The sequence below is a fragment of the Embiotoca jacksoni genome, unplaced genomic scaffold (genome assembly GCF_022577435.1).
Source record: "Embiotoca jacksoni isolate LCO1_2020_lvr unplaced genomic scaffold, fEmbJac1.0.p SCAF_9, whole genome shotgun sequence".
NCBI classification, from domain to species: domain Eukaryota; kingdom Metazoa; phylum Chordata; class Actinopteri; family Embiotocidae; genus Embiotoca; species Embiotoca jacksoni.
The window spans coordinates 5,236,074-5,252,653 of NW_027185447.1; the positions used below are offsets into that span (position 1 = coordinate 5,236,074).

Here is a 16,580-nt window from a genome sequence, read left to right on the forward strand (position 1 = left end):
GAGATAACTGCTAATACACTAACCAGCTAAGAGATGCTAATGTTGGTCAGACACAATAGCTTCCAGAGGACATTACACTGACTCACATTAATTTCCTGGGGACCTACCCGACCCTGACCTTAACCTAAACCTAATAATTAACCCACTGTAATGATTTGCAGTGCAGTTACACTGTAGTTGAATCAATTTTGTTTGTCAAATACGTGTGTTAAGTGGGTAATATTTCAGTTCATGTTCATATTAAAATGTAATGTGATAAAAGGATGTATAAAAGTTATGAAAGGACATGTTACAAATTTAAAGTATGAAAGATAATTCATTTATCAACGTTAAAATGACAGTTTTTGTATGACATAGTAATTCAACTCATTATAACCTAAGTATATCCTTAGCAGTTGGTTATACACTATAAGGTGTTAAAGATGAGAAAAAGAAGTTAATGAGGTCTCATGTTAGAAACAGGAAACGAACAGAATAATTCATTAGTCTGCACTGTTTGTGTAGATTGGTTTTAAGATACAGATAGAACCTGAAAGATTCCCGGATGGCGAGCCGAGCCCAGCGAGATTGTGTACAGTCCGGGACGCGGTGTGGCCAACCGTAGCACCTGTCCACAGGGGACATCTGAATTGATTGATTGTTCATCTAAACACCAGTTTAGAACCACCACACACTATAAAACCTACCTGGGTAGAACAAAAAAGAAACAATCCTAGTGGATGACACATTCATTACACACACGGACCGGAAACTCAACTTTCGATATACACACGAGGACAAGGACTAAACTTTATTTTTGGATTACCTAATCCTTAATTTAAAGGAGCACTGGTTGAGGATTTCAATTTACAGGACAATATTATTTTTGCACTATTTTATTTGTACTTTTGAAAGAGCTCTATTTTATTTTATTTTTCAATACAAAAGTCAGTGCTGTATATATGTTTATTGTTGCTGTGAAGCAAATAAGTTTGTAAACTTTTCAGCTTCATAGTAACTTGGTCGGTGAGTTATTCAAGCACACTGCTATCGAACTTAGCTTGATGTTAGCATCTCCTGCACTGTCACTTGGTGGGCACTAGGGGCGCTACATAAACATAGTCTTGTAATGGTTTAATCACTATGGGAACTTTGTTTTTGTTCCCCAAAGGATGGCAAGTCCCCACTTTGTGATTTATGTCCCCACAACATGAGTAATACAAGTATCTGTAAACACACCATAATTAATCACATGAACATAGTTCAGTCAGTCTTTCTCGTCCTGTGGCTCCTGCCCAGTCTGGACACATTGACAGAAAAAACTAATTTAACACCTTCCACTTGCCGCAGGCTGCTGTCCTCTCTGAACATCCATCATTTAATTGTAATTTATTAATGCAGAATAATGAACGGTGGAAAGTTTTATGTGACTCTGGGTCAGTCGTTTTTATGTCTGTGTTCAAGTGGTAATTTTGCACTTTACTGGTGTTCATGAAAAAGTGCAGGTAACATAAATGATGGCTCTTTTCTATTAAAACATGTCGGTGTGAAAGTTAGCCAGCTTGCACTGAACAAAGTAAAATACCTGCAGTAAATGGAATTCAGCCAACATTATTTACACCTCGCTTTTCCCACTGCGACATGTCAGAATGTCCTCCATGGGAAATATATACTGTTTGCTTGTTATTGTGGTGATCTAGCACAGTAATGGAAAAGTGATTGAGTTTCATTTCAGGGCTGCAGTGCAAGGGTTTTGGGATTCCTCATTTTTACCAGCTAGAAATGCCTAAAATGCATCTAGCTGGAGATTTATTTTCCTTGTAAGCTTCACGGTTGGAGATGAAGGGAGAATTTGAGCCAGTTGGAAGGTTTATGAGGTCTATAATCTCACAGTACACGTCAGCATTGCATTAAGGGGATTAAGGTCTTCGTTTTGTTTAGGGCCTGTGGTTGTTTGGAGTAGCTCCGAGTAGAGAGGGAGAGGGAGGACCAAACTCTCTCTGGCTCTCCAAGTGTTTTAATAAGGCTTGTTATAAGCCATGTTGTTCCAGCAAACTGAAATGCTGTGAGAGACAAGTGGGTCTCCAGTTCCCATGAGAGAAAAGTGAGAGTGGAGAGAAATAATGAGAAAAGAAGTCTATTTTCTTCTTACTTCAGCTAAAATAATCAGTACATTTCTAAGCAAAGGTTAATCATGGAAGTGATAATACACAGTAAGCCTTTGGGAGAATGAGCCACACTGTAGGATTAAGCGGTGGTTCTCAACTGGTCAAGCTTCAGCACCAACATTTTTCCCTAGTCATTAAGTAGCAACCCAAATTTCTCAAAGTTTTGAGCCTTTTAAATGAATTTCACAGAGAAACAGTGCAGTAATACACGATGCTTTAGTGCACTTCTAAAAACTCTAAGAAATATAAAGTCAGACTTACCTAATCCTAAACCTGTTTTCAAATCCTTGAATGAGCGCCATCTATTGATGTGATGACGTTCGTTTTGGTTGTTACCGTTATGACAACACTGACACCAAATGGCTACTGCACGTGCTGCATCATGGGAAACATTTAGCTCTAGAAATTCTGTAGACTTCAAAATAAAGTGACTTTTTTACCTTCGAGTATTTTGCGTTCGTGCACTCATCAGTGCCGCAGACAAAATGGCCCTTTGGGTCGCGACTCACTAGTTTAGAAACCACTGAAGGGGTTTAGTGTTCATTTGCAGCTGCTCCCAGTTTTAATGCAATACTGTTCACTTCTAAACATCATTATTTGAGCTGAATATACATCTAAATATCTGGTACTAAAACCATTTTTACTCTATTATTTCAGCAGAAAATTGTTTTAATAATTGATAAGGTGACGTCAGCACCTTGGGCATCCTCGTGCCCAACATACAGGGGACATTTTGAAGGACTTATTTTAGCCTAAAATGTACCTAGAAACTGTTTAAATAATATTTGACATTTTCTCCTTCTGTAGTGAAGACACAGCTTACTGGGAGTGGTGCACTTGTCCGCTCAGGTGAAGGAAGGATTTGTATTTGTAGAGGAATAATGTTTCAAAATGTCAAATAACATCTGTTCCAAGCCAGCGCCTCTTGAGCTTTACCAGACCGCTTTCAGCACAGTGGAAGTATTCCCCGACGGAGCCAACATACTGATGATGCCTGAATGTTGTCACTTGTCGTCAGATGCCCAGGGCTCCATGAATGCAGACATCAGTTAAGACTCAATTGTTTGATAATTAAACCCTTGAAACTTTCTTTAAATCCATTACTGTTAGCTGTCAGTACACGTATTGCCTTTATGTCACTTTCTTCGTATCTCTCTGACAACTCAGACACTCTCAGAGCTGGTATTGATAAGAGGAAGCAAAGATGGAGAAAAGACAGAGTGAGGAAGAGAGAGAGATTGTTCAACAGACCACAGAGGTATTTGGAGAACGACAGATGGAGAGAATCTGAGAGAGAAAGGCAGAACATCACTATTGTGTCGTTCACTGTACTGTTGTCTTTACAGTGAACCCAGATTAGCCCCATTAATCTTCGGCTGCCCCTCTGCATGTGTGTTACAGAACATTATTCTTACACAAAGACACTCATTGACACACATGCACGCTCAAAATGAGTGCAGAGGAAGTCTTAGCCCGCAGCGATGGCTTTCTAAAAAGGAGGGAATGAGCAGTGAAATGTGCTAATGAAGCCTGATGAACAGCTACTTCTGTTCAATGCCCCCCTCCCTCCCTCGAACACACACACCTCCCCGCTCCTCAGCTTGCCTCACACTTTCACTCATTTTCTCCCTGTTTCACTTCGTTCCCTTTTCCCTCAGTCGCTGAATACATTTGGGCTAATTGTCTGCCGCTCCTGATTGAAGCTCTCATAGGCTTCTCAGTGCTGCTGCTGCTCAGAGAAAGAGGGAACACTCGAGCATTTCCGTGCTCCTCCGCTGCTTAATATGCACTGATTGAAGAAGTAAAACCTAAAAAACAACCTGAGCATACAGACTTGACTATTAATTAGCAAAAGACATCTCTTTCTGAGTAAGTGTGAAGTAAAATCCCTATTTCACAGAATTCACTTTATTATGATACTTCTTAACCTCTGAAACAGAATTAAAAGCTGAAATTAACAGGAGCTCATCCTGTTACCTTTTGATTTCAGCAGTTTATTTTGAAAGAAAAATGTTTGCTTTGTCATATTTAGTAAAGGTTTTAGCAGGGCACTGAGCCTCTACATGCTAGAGAGAAATAGCTTAAATACAAGTGTGCAAATGTAAAGTCTGCAATGAGGCTGCGGAGATGCTTAACATTTTCTAGGTAGATAGTGACATGATTGCCCAACTGGCTCACTGCAAGGCTAATTAACATAAAACATTTTGTGATACTGGCATTAAGAAACAAACAAAACTGGAGAAGATGTTAGTAAAAGGATCAAGTGCTGGGAATTTGCATTATTCTCATGCCGGTAAATCCCATAAGAAATCTCCATGGTAAAGATCAAGGGACAACCTGGTGTGACATCGCCCATTGGTTTGTGAACTGTTGTTTTAAGGCCTCAATTTTGGCCGGTGACTGAGAACCCGAGGACACTATGCACGTCCACCTATACGGGTAACCTGACTGCACCCCAGGCATGTCAATCAAACCAAGTACGCCCCAAACATAGCTCTCTATGAGGCCTAAAATCGAATTAATTGTGTGTTTGTTTTCAGAAGGTCCACCAGAACAATGATAGGAAGGAGTGAATTTAGTGAATGACACCATAATTACTTGTGGAAAAAATGTATAAACTGTGTATTCCCTGAGAATAATTTTTTGAAAAAGAGCTTTTTGGAGCCAGCCCCTATTGGCTCTTAGTGATTAGTGCAAATCTGCATTGATTACACCTTCAGACCGGAAGACTATGGTCTGATAGCCCTTACATACATATATATTTAAATATATCCTGCAGTCTATGAAAAACCTAAAAAAAAAAATGCAAGTCTGACACTTCAGGGAATACAATGTAAAACATTTGAGATGATATACAATTTGGTTTGGTAAACTTAGTTGGAAATTCTGCAACCACATTCAAAAGAATTTTGCCACAAACCAGCAGGAAAACTTCAAGATATGTAATCAAAAGTGTTTATTTCCCTTGCAGCCCTCTTGAGTAAACACTCCATAAATCACTCTTTTAAAGTGAGTCACTGAGTTTGTTCTTAAAAAAAAAAAAAAAAAAAAAAATTACAATTCTGTTCCAATTGTTGGATATTCTTGGAAAACCAAAGCAAAGTTTGTAGTTTCCGAACAATGATATGAATCTTCCAGGAATAAAGCAGGAACATTGCAGCTGTTTTCAGTATATTTATGGGTCACATTGTGTTTTACTGGATCCCTCCGTGTCTGTTTTGAGTCGGGCATGCAGGGGTGTGTCGAGGCAGGCAGACCGCCAGATGGATGATAGCTGTTATCTCTGAAAACACAATCTGCCTCGCTCTCCGCCTGTCTTTCTCTGCCACTCTTCATCTGTCATTTTTTTCCATCATTCTTCCTCTCGATCTCTGTCCATCACACAGACACAGATGCAGTCAAATGAGTGATGCGCAGATGCGTATATGTATTTTTACTAAGAATTCCACAACAGCCTGTCAGTCAGCTTTTTTAAGATTATCACCGCATGAGATTTCTTCCATACGTAAAGATCTGGGCTTTAGTCCCATTTTCAAGAATTATACGGGACTTGGTCAGTAGATTGAGGAAGCGTGGAACTCCCAGGAAACATTTTCGGTTTGTTTGTCTTTGTGTGAGAGAGATAAAGAGGGAGAAAAGAGGTCAAGTGTGGGTCTCTGTTTGAACTTGAATTAACTTCCTTTCCTCTTCTCTCTTCTCCTCTCAGGGCTCTGGTGTTTGTTGTCCATGGAGCCGGGGAGCATTGTGGGCCGTACGATGAGATTGCACAGAGACTGAAGGAACTGTCCCTGCTGGTGTTCGCACACGACCACGGTGAGGGACACACACTCATATTACAGGGTTGTAGCTGAAAGTTAGTCAATCAGTCCACCCTTTGTTCCCTGACTGAAATATCTCGTGAGGTTAACATGGTAAACAATCATTTTGTCATGGTGAACATGTTAGCATGTTGACCTAAGCATGTGCCAGCTACACAGAGCAGCTGGCACGACTGTAGACCCGAAAACAAATGTACTTTTCTAGTTTCTCAAGTTAGCCTATTCGAGGTACATTTTTCAAAACTGATATTTACAAAACCTGGCTGATGTTTCGTAATTTTTTCCCGGCAAAATGTATCCTTTAAACAGAAAATGGGCTAAAAGAAGGTTTGAATAGAAACAGAAGGGGATACAGAGGCATAGAATATAATGTTAGGTGTTATAGGCGAAATATTTCCTCCCCAGCTGTGCTCAGAGGCGTTTACTGTGCACCCTACAGCAGCATGTAACTGTTCCATCATAGATACAGCAGGAATGCGTGAACTCGTGACTGTGCAACAGAGCTTCACTGTTAAACAGCAGCATGCGCCTTCAGTAAACTCTACTACAAGTGAAACAGAAGAAACTGAGAATAAGATGACAGAGAAGTCTCAGCTGAAGAAGTGTGTAAATATTTACACAGGTAGAGATCTCCATCAGGAGCTGTTAGAGATCATAAAAAAAAGGGTGGATGATGAGGATGACTGCTTACACAGGAGCAGTTTGCTCAGTGACTCACAGTTAAATGGCAAATACTGAACTGAACAAGTCCCTGTAGACACTCGTTTTTCATCTATTGCTCACACACACACACACACACACACACACACACTGGGGCAGCTCTTGATAGAGTTCAGCTGCTGAGATCTTTCACTCTTCCTCTTTCATTTTTTTTCTGTTCTGTCTCTTTATTTCTAATTATAGGGCTTTTCTGGTCTTTTTCATTCACACCCTGCACACTGGCTCACACTGTATCTTTTTACCAGTTAACAGTAATTATAAATTGACCTGCAAATTACAGTTATCTCCCTGATTGTGACTGATTAACAAACTCAGAATTTAACAGCAAAATCGCAAACTTCGAGATGACAAACAAAAATGGTTTCCTTTTTTGTTAAATACTGAGAAATGTATTCAGGATTCAGGCTGATGGATACAGACAGGTATTTATATTACTTGAACTGTGTGAAATACATTCATGCAGCTCCCGTTTTCAGTTGGAAACAAAATGATCAATAAATTAAAGAATTGACTGCCAGGTTAATCATTTGTTATAATATAGTATACCAAAGTGGACTGACATTTGTTGTTAGTTAATATCCTAAGTGTTAGTGCCCACATTACTCTATCATCAGACTGTGAGGAAATATTAATAATAGACTGTTTGTGAGAGGAACAGAAAACAGAGCAGTTGGCAGCACCAATGTTTGTCTTCTCATGACATGAGGAAAATGTAAGTCATTACTATGCCGTTTTCATATTTAATTAGCTCAGTGCTCGCAAACTCTCTAAACTCATCAGTCCATGCAAAAGCTGTTTTCCTACAAGTGTGACTCGATTAGAGAAACTTCCCCAAGATGTCACAAAAATGTTGTAATGTTTGTTGTTTGTTTGAGTTTGTTATACCAGACATTAAGAAGTCATCATGTGTATCAGTATATACATCGAACATCGTAAATATCATCCAACGTACTGTACATATTGTGATGTAATGATAATCATAGCACATCAAATCATTTATTAGGATTCACTCAGGCCTCCATTTATCAATTAAACAGGTAGTCAATCTGCAGAAAATTGATGAACTACACTTGATAATTAACTTATACAAGTCATTTATTAAGCAAAAATGCAAAAACATTTTCTCATTTCAGCTTCTTGAATATGAAAGAAATATCTTTAGGATTTTGATTGTTGATAAGAAAAGAACTAAAAAAAAAATAATAGACGTCACCTTGGTCTTTAAGAAATGTCAATGGGAAATTTTCACCACTTTTAAATTAAATCATTAATCAAAAAATAACTAAGAGATGCATCAATAATTATTGTGTGCATTGTCTATTGCCCAATTTGTATTATGGCATGTACCTGTAGACAATAGAAGAGTGAATCACCAGAAGCCCCACAATACATTATTATCAGGATAATTAAGCCACTATACCATGTTAATGCAACATTTTGCAACATGTTGATTATTGCGATAACATTTAGTGTAATCTATTGTGGATTATTACCTTTTATTCAATAGCAAAATCTGTCCCTAGAGGAATAAGTTGTCCTCTGTCAGAAAAAGGACACTGTCAACATACAGACTGACCAACATTGTCGTAAACTGCACATGATGCATTTATTCATATGTGAATACTTAGCGTCAGCGTATTAATTAACGATATTGCCACACAAAATATTACAATACTATATGCTGAATCATTTCTCCCCCTATCCTTGTGGACATGGTGACACTATGAGAGACTTTGGTTCTCTTGTTGTCAGTAAAATCAAAATTGCATTTGCATCACAATTGCTCTTATTAGCATTAGTCAACAGGGTTTTCAAGATGACCTCATTAATCAGGCTTTATAGATGGAACATTTCCTGCTAACTTTATATAATCACCAACTCTTAATTCATTATTAAAAACAAAAAGACAGAGAAAACATTCATATCATGGCAGGTTTTTGTCCGTTGCAGCTGTTCCAACCACACAGCAGTGGATCGGCGTTCTGCAGTGTTTATACTGCATGTTCACTTGTCTGAATACTTAAGTGTGCTCATGTGTGAATGTTTCACAGTGCGTGTGTGTGTGTGTTTAATTGAGTGTAATAACAAAAGATGTGGATTCAGTGGAGTGTGAAGCTTGTGATCTGACGTATGAGGGGGGTTGTCTGGTGTGCATCGATCGGACGTTTGCACCGCTCCACCGCTCACTGCTGCTGTGACTGAACATTGATTTCCACACTGGGATGATCGCCTCGGTATCGACGAGCAGAGAAACACTGAGGGTGAAGACGCTGTCACACACACAGGACACACACTGCACGTTTATAAATGCAGACGCACTTAAGATTAAGAGGGAACATGAGTAGGTGCGAGCTGCACATGTTGGGAATGTTTAAGAGCTGGTGTTATTGGTTCGGTGGTTGCCATGGCAGCCTGCCTCACCTCTCACTTACTGCTGCAGAAAGCTTCAGAACAACACACATATAATATATGTAAACGTACATACATATTCAAACATTTTCCCTCATCTCCATCTGTCATTCACATATATATTCTCTTCTTCCTCATTTCTCTTTTCTTTCTCTTGATTAATCTTTTTCTTCTCTTAACTTGTTTCTCCATTTTGCGTCCTCATTTTTCTTCTTCCTCTCATCATCCAATCTATCCTTAACCTCCTTGTCTTTCATTCTCCCTTTCCAATCTTCCCATTCTTCCTCCTCTTGTCCTCATAAAGGTTCCTGTCCCTCTTGTCCTCTCATTTTCTCTCCTTTAGAGTCACTGGCTTTGCCACCCACTCCCTCTTTCTTCTCACTCTCCTTTTATCCCCTCAATTCCTCCTCTCTTCTCCTTCCTTATTCCTCTTCCTCACTCGTATCCCTCTGTTCTCTGCTGCTTCACTTTCTTATTCTCACTGCTGTCTCTTCCTCTAGTCATCCTCTATTTGAGCTCTTTCTAGTTTTCATCCACGTGTCTTGAGATTTGAAAAGACGAGCATTGGATACATTTTTCACCACCGCTGAGAGAAAGTGTCCTGACAGTAAAGTGTATCAAACGCTGGTTTGTACAAAATCCTGAAAGGAGTTACAACCTAAAAACTACTTTTGAATCCCCCTCTGTGTTTTGGACAGTCATCTTCCTTTGATATTCCTTTGTGGTTTCAGACAGTCCTTAAGGGGTGTAAAAACTAAATGATTCAAATTTGAAGTGTCATTTTTTTCTGAGCCTTGATATTGTTTTTATTTATGTTTTTATATTCTCACAGTTGTGACCATTTCCACTGTTCAGGTTTTATGTTAAATAGCCTGGTCTCTGCTGTGGTGATACACCTTGTGAGGCCGTGATTGTGGTTTTTAACCCTGTATTGAAGCTATAATAGGACAGCCTTGACTAATGTTACTTCAGCCTCTTCTGCCATAAAGTGTACTATTTTCTTCTTTTTTAGGTATTAAAAAAGTCTTAGATCATCAAATTACAGAATGTGCAAGTAGCAGCGCCACTTCACTAACACATCTCTCTTCTTCTTCTTCTTCCTCTCTCTTTCCGTTTACAGTTGGCCATGGCCAGAGTGAAGGAGACAGGATGAACATCAAGGACTTTCAGGTTTACATCAGAGACTCCCTGCAGCACGTCGACCTGATGAAGTCCCGCCACCCTGACCTGCCCATCTTCATTGTGGGCCACTCCATGGTAGGAAACTTCCCCTGATCTGCAACACCTGGAATAAGCAAAACAGTTTTCTGCTGTTATTTGCAGATGATATCTTTGTGATCTGTTTTGTTTTGTTTTAATCACATCATTCTAATTTAAATAATAGCTCTGATAGTGAAACACTCGCTCGTGTTCAGGTTTGTTGGCCTGTTTTTGTTTGGTGTGAAATTACATAATATGCTTGAGCTGCTGGTGCAGTGTGTCCTACTTGACACGCAGAGTGAGAGACAGCTGCATAAAATGGAAAGATGAGCCCTTTTCAAGCATTCAAACCAAAAAGACACAAATTTAAGAGGTTTTCTGAGATTGTAACATTTAAATGAGAAATGGCACATGTTTGTCTTTTAGTAAACCCAGAGCGCGAGATGTTCTGCTGCTCAGACCAGAATGAAATCTGGATAAACTAAGAGTAAAATAGACAAGTGTCACTATTGAGGTGAAACTATTTTAATAATACATTAAAATCCATCAGTACGCATGTGTTTTTGTCCTTTTTAAAGATATTTTCTTGGGTTCGACTTGATAAGAGCAGCGTGTGCAGTATTTCTGTGTGCTGGACAAACACCCACGCAGTTCACGGAACATTTGCTCTTCTCGGTAACGTCCTGCTTACCTTTTAAACAGTGACACACATTCCCCACAGCCTGCAGCTGCTGCTGGTTACTGAAAGCCTCCAGCAGAGCAGCTACAGGTTCAGTGACCTGCTCAGGGGCAACATGGCTGTATTTGTGGACAGAGAGAAGAGAGTGTGCGCACTTTCCCCTGCCGGTCCAGGAATCTGTCACGTAATCTTCTACTGACCTTCTCTTACAGTGGGTGATTATTTGCAAACCTGAAAATTTCAAAGTTCCGTAATATTGTTTATCTATCAAATGTTAGGCAATTTAGAGTTGCTGGTAGGATTTCTTTGGGTTAGATTTCCCCCGGTTTTCCAGTCTTTGGGCTAAGCTAAGCAAATAAGCCTTGGTTAGCCCAACAGGCCCACAAGCACTTTAAAAGTATTGTTATTCTTTTAAAAATACATCTAACTTCCACCAAATCCACATGGATTTTGAACTGTGCAGAGTACCAGGCTAGCTGTTCCCTACTGTTGCCATTGTTTATGCTAAGCTAAGCTAAATGCCTTTTGATTCTGCCTCATCAGTCTTATTATCAAACTTTCTGAATGAAAAGACACCAATTTAATCTGAATGAAAGCAAAAAAAAAAAATCAAATTTTTTTGAACATGATAAACTATAGGCGGCACAGTGGTGCTGTGGTTAGCATTGTTGCCTCACAGCAAAAAGGTTCTGGGTTCGAGTCCGGGCTTTTTGTGTGGTGTTTGCATATTCTCCCTGTGCCTGCGTGGGTTCTCTCCGAGTACTCTGGTTTCCTCCCACCGTCCAAAAACATGCATGTCAGGTTAATTCTCAGGTGATTCTACAAATTGCCCTTAGGGGTGAATGAGAGCATGAATGGTCTTTGTTTGTGTCTGTCTCTATGTGTTGGTCCTGTGATGGACTGGCGACCTGTCCGAGGTGAACCCTTCCTCCGCCCAAAGTGAGCTGGGATAGGCTGCAGCCCCCCCGTGACCCTGTTCAGGATAAAGCGGGTATAGAAAATGGATGGATGACAAACTATTTCTTTAAATAAAGAACACCAAACCAGTGACAAGCTGTGATATTCAGTTTGCTACACACACTGTTATGCACAGCGAGCAGGGATTATTATAGTGTGCTAAACAGGTGCAAAAAATTCATAAAAGTCTGTATTTCCCATTTACTTGACCTTTAATTCCTTCAGAAGTTTAATCAGCTGAGTTTGGTTTAAAAATCTGTTTGGTTCTAAGCTGGTTTTAATTTCAGTTCAGAGGAAAAACATTTTAAAATCCATTCCAATAGTCCTTAATGTGGCTTTGTATAGTCTGCAGACCCAAGATTGAACTAGAATTATTTTCAAGAAGAATTACACAACACCTGGATACAAAAACCCTCAAGGCCAGCCATGGAACTATTTTTATCTGATCAATTTACTCAGTTTTTCTTCTGAGAACTGCATCACAGCCTCTTATTGTTGTGCCCTGCGACCCACTGACTTTTAGTACATCGAACAGAACACAAACAGGAGTTATGACGAGTTATATAATGAACGATTGCTCTCGGTGTTTGTAGGTCGAATCAATTTGTTCTCCCATGAACTTGTTTCTATTGCTCAGATTCTGTATTCATACAGACACATTTTCATGTATGCAGCTGTAACTGTAGTGTCACACTGTATTTTGTGCTCTATAAAGAAGCTGCCTTCACTGTCCCAGAACACGAAACAGGAGATCCTTTGAACGTGCTGCAGTCAGCGCCACCTGTGTAAGGCTGAACACAAATACACAGTTTTTAGTCTTCTGGTTCACAGCCAGAAGACTCGTTTCAAGCAGGGAACACAGAGGAGAAATTCAGATTCATTACAGAACTGTTTCAGCATGACAAGCATGAAGCCTTGTTATCTCGCACAGCAGTGATGCAGTTGGCATGTTGGATTTGAAAGATTTTACTGCAGAAAAATGAAATGTACATTGTTTGAAAAATTATATTTGAGCTTTTTAAGAAAAAGTGGCAGCACACTTTCACAAGCTCAGAGTTTTATATGTTTCAGACACTGAGTTCTTAACTTCAAGGCAGTCCTGTTATTTGTTAAGCTGTAGTTTAAGATCTATACATTGTACGTTAATGTACATTGAATAAGGACATTGTATCATGCCAAAGCATGTGATGCACCATCAGTCCACTAGAGGACATCCTGTCAGTGTCACGTTTGCCAAGGCATGAAAAGCTGCTTTATGTTGGTTAGGTTTAGGAAAAGATCATGGTTTGGTTTGAAATAAGTAATTTCACACAAGTAACATTCGTATGTCGTTCGTCATGTTAGTTCATTACCGTTCGTAACAAATATGTTACATAATTGAAATAACTTGCGTTGTTTAAAAAAAATCCACGTTGTCTTCTGCTTTCACGCCAACACAAGCACTGGTCCTGTTTTTGTTCCTTTTTGACCCCGGTCAATGATGAGGCAAAATGTAGCACTGACAAGGTATCCTCTAGTGGACTGACAGGTGTATTACACACTTTGCCATGATACCAGGCTGTGTACATAGACTGTATACAAAAGCAGACGTAGCTTCCAGATCTGAAAAATGAGGCCGATGCAGAAGTACCTTAAGCTGCAATACCACCAAGGGCCACAACAGGTTGGCTCCAAAAAGCTTCCAGCGCCATAAACTCCCTTGTAACTTCTCTCATGAAATTTGAAGTCAGGACATTTTCAAGTTATTCTGGTTTCGCTAGCCAAAATCACTCCTTATTAGTTTTGTGGCGGTCCTTCTGAAAATAATCCCAGCATAAATGAGAAAATAAGACTCAAAAACGTGTTTAATTGACAGGCCTGTGGTGCAATCAGGTTACAGCTATCTGTGGGCGGGACGTAGTATAAGGTTTTCAACCAGACCGAACTCATTCTCCCCCAGCTCGTCTAAATATGGTCATTTCTGGCTCCAAACCACTCTGAACTCACAAGATGATGACGGCCGGAATCCAAAGTTGAGGCTTTATAATGACCGTTCACAAACCAATCTGTGACGTCCATGTTGGTGGCCGCTTGGCTGTGTATCATGCTTTATAACACTGATAAGCCATTAATAAGAGCAATGTTTACCTAATGTGTGCCCTTTCTTTATTGTTGATCAGGAAGACCTCTCAAATAGACTGTTTCATTCACTTGTAAAAGAGCATCTGGAGGGAGATCCATGTAGTAGTAATTCATGATCTTGTAATCATAACATTTAGAGATGTGCTGTTCTCTGAGAATCCTGCAATAATGTTCACTAAAACTCAAACTTGTGTCTACTGGGAATAACTGTTGAATTTGTTTTGCGCAAGGTGCCATGACTAAATCTTTTTTAATTCATTCAAATCCCAGAACGACTGACTGAAGGTGATGGAATGTAGTGAAAGAACATTTTATTAATGACTTACTAACACTTTTAGTTTCACGCCTAATGGGTTATGAAAATAACTTTCATTAATTACCTTTTTTGTTTGTTTGCATGTGCAGAACTGATGGCTTATTAAAAGCCGTGGTTGTTGAATGATTTGTGAAAATGTGCTGCATGTGAAGCTGTTTGCAATCACAGAATCTCTTTTTATGATTATCATTTTTTTTAATGTCCAACATGATTTTTTACTTTCTGCTGTGAAGGCTGTATTTTAAATCCAACTGTCCTCCATTCAACACAACTTCTCCTCGCTGCTCCCTCTGGTAAATTAAGTCATATTTATCTCCCTCAGTTGGGCTTTTAGATGCTTTGAATAACGCTCCATTTAATTAATGAGTCTGCTTTGGCAAACCATTTATGGCTCATGCGTTCCCATGCAGCAGCTCTCTGTTTATATAAAGACCGAAGCTGCATTCACAACAGTCTAAGGTTGTAGCAACGGTGAAAATTGTTTTGTGTAGCGCTGTGGGTTCCCAGAGAGGCTGAGCTTCTGTTTAGATATCAGAGTCTGTAAATACTAAGACACAGCTGAGCAAAGTCACAGTAGAACATATTTCCTTTCCTCCCTCTTTCCCCATCTTTTGCTTTCCATGTCATTTTCTCTTTTCTTTTCTATTTTCGGTTCATCTCTCCATCTTTGTCATTTCATCTGATGTTTCTGTATACTCTGCTGATGTCAAATAAGCCTGTACGTCCATTCTCTGCTTCCATTCCTAGATTTCTCTTCGCTTCATGGCATCTTTCTGTTTTACTCCCTCCATCTTTTTCATATCCTCTAATCTTTTGTTTCCCCTTCCTTTCATTTCCATGCCCTTTATTATTTTCGCCCCCCCCTCTCTAGTTTTCCTGTTTTTTCTTATGCTTTCTAGAAACAAATAAAACACAGACTCTGTGTTTGGGAAACCCAAATTAAATATTGTGTCACTGTGTTCTCACAGGCCTCATTTCCCAGCTTCCCACTGTTGTGTCTCTGCATCCTGTTTCTATTAGTCTGTGTCCTCTGCTCCTCCGTTTATGTGAATTTCTGTTTAATGTTGCCTGGATGACGCAAAAAACTACAAGACAATGGAAACCACCCGTGGAGTACACTGTATGCACGCTGCTCCAATAATAACATCCTGAGGACACTGTGGAGCAGTTAGCAGAGTCCAGCAGCGGTGTTGGTCTAATAAAGAAAGATGCCCCACTCCTCATACATCACCTGCACCACTTCCAGTAGTTGCACTGATCAAATTTATCCTAAAAGAATGTCTAAATCTATCAGCAAGTTCTAATCCTGTAAGATTACTAATCATTGAAACAAGAATGTGATTCGACATGCATACTGTTAGTTGGGTGTAGACTTAAACAGGTTTCTTTAGCCATTTGCAGCATGGCTCTAAGTACAGCAATGTTGGTCTGACAGGAGGCTGATGGCAATTTTTGCATCTATGACATAAGGAGCATTGCATTGTGGGATTGTTCATTAGTGTGCATGCCATACACACAAGTTATTTTTTTTATTTCATTGTGAAGTTCTTCAGGGCACTCCAGCGTGTACGTTTAATTCATTCTAAAAATGTCAGACAGTGCACCAATAGGAAGTGATTTTACCTGCTAGACATCAGCATGTAAGGATTTTAAGCCGGCATGTGGTGGTCAAAGAAGTTCTGCATGCAGCCTTTCAGAGCTTTGAGCTGCAGACTCTTAGTTTTGTTTGTTAAAAAATTGTTGTGGGATAATTTTCCACCTAAAATGAGTGAATAATTATACAAAATATTACCATTTTAAAGCACTCCAAGATGAGGTGAAGAATCAGTTCATAGTTTCCTAAATAGCAACACGGTTCACATTCTCACTGTTTACAAAACACCAAAACATACGAGCATTTTTAAGATAGAACATAAAAACTAATTACAACTGCAGATTTGTAGCTTCTTTTTCACAGTTTTCCCTGCTTCTTACTTGGTTTAACAGTAGATGTTTCCGCATTTTCCATTATTTTCAAGAATTTCCGCGGTTTGTCAGTGTTGTATCAGCTGATGGGAATGCTGATAAATGCCTTGAGCTTTGACTTCTTCCCACTCTTCCTCATTTCCCTCTTTCTCATCAGTGTTTTCTGGCCTGAGGCTCATTTGTCCTACTTCCTCAGTGCCAGTGTTTTATGCAACGGCTCAATAATCTGTTTGTTCAGCTTTTAGGCC

General features: G+C 39.5%; 1 protein-coding gene across 1 annotated transcript in view; it reads left to right on the forward strand.

Annotated features, from left to right (window-relative positions):
* The window catches only part of mgll (monoglyceride lipase), a 38,945-nt gene that overhangs the window by 8,476 nt on the left and 13,889 nt on the right, over positions 1-16,580 (forward strand). Inside the window, exons 2-3 of the mRNA XM_069141592.1 lie at positions 5,854-5,960; positions 10,215-10,351. Of these exons, the coding sequence (XP_068997693.1) occupies positions 5,854-5,960; positions 10,215-10,351 (244 nt within the window). The remainder of the gene's footprint in view (positions 1-5,853; positions 5,961-10,214; positions 10,352-16,580) is intronic.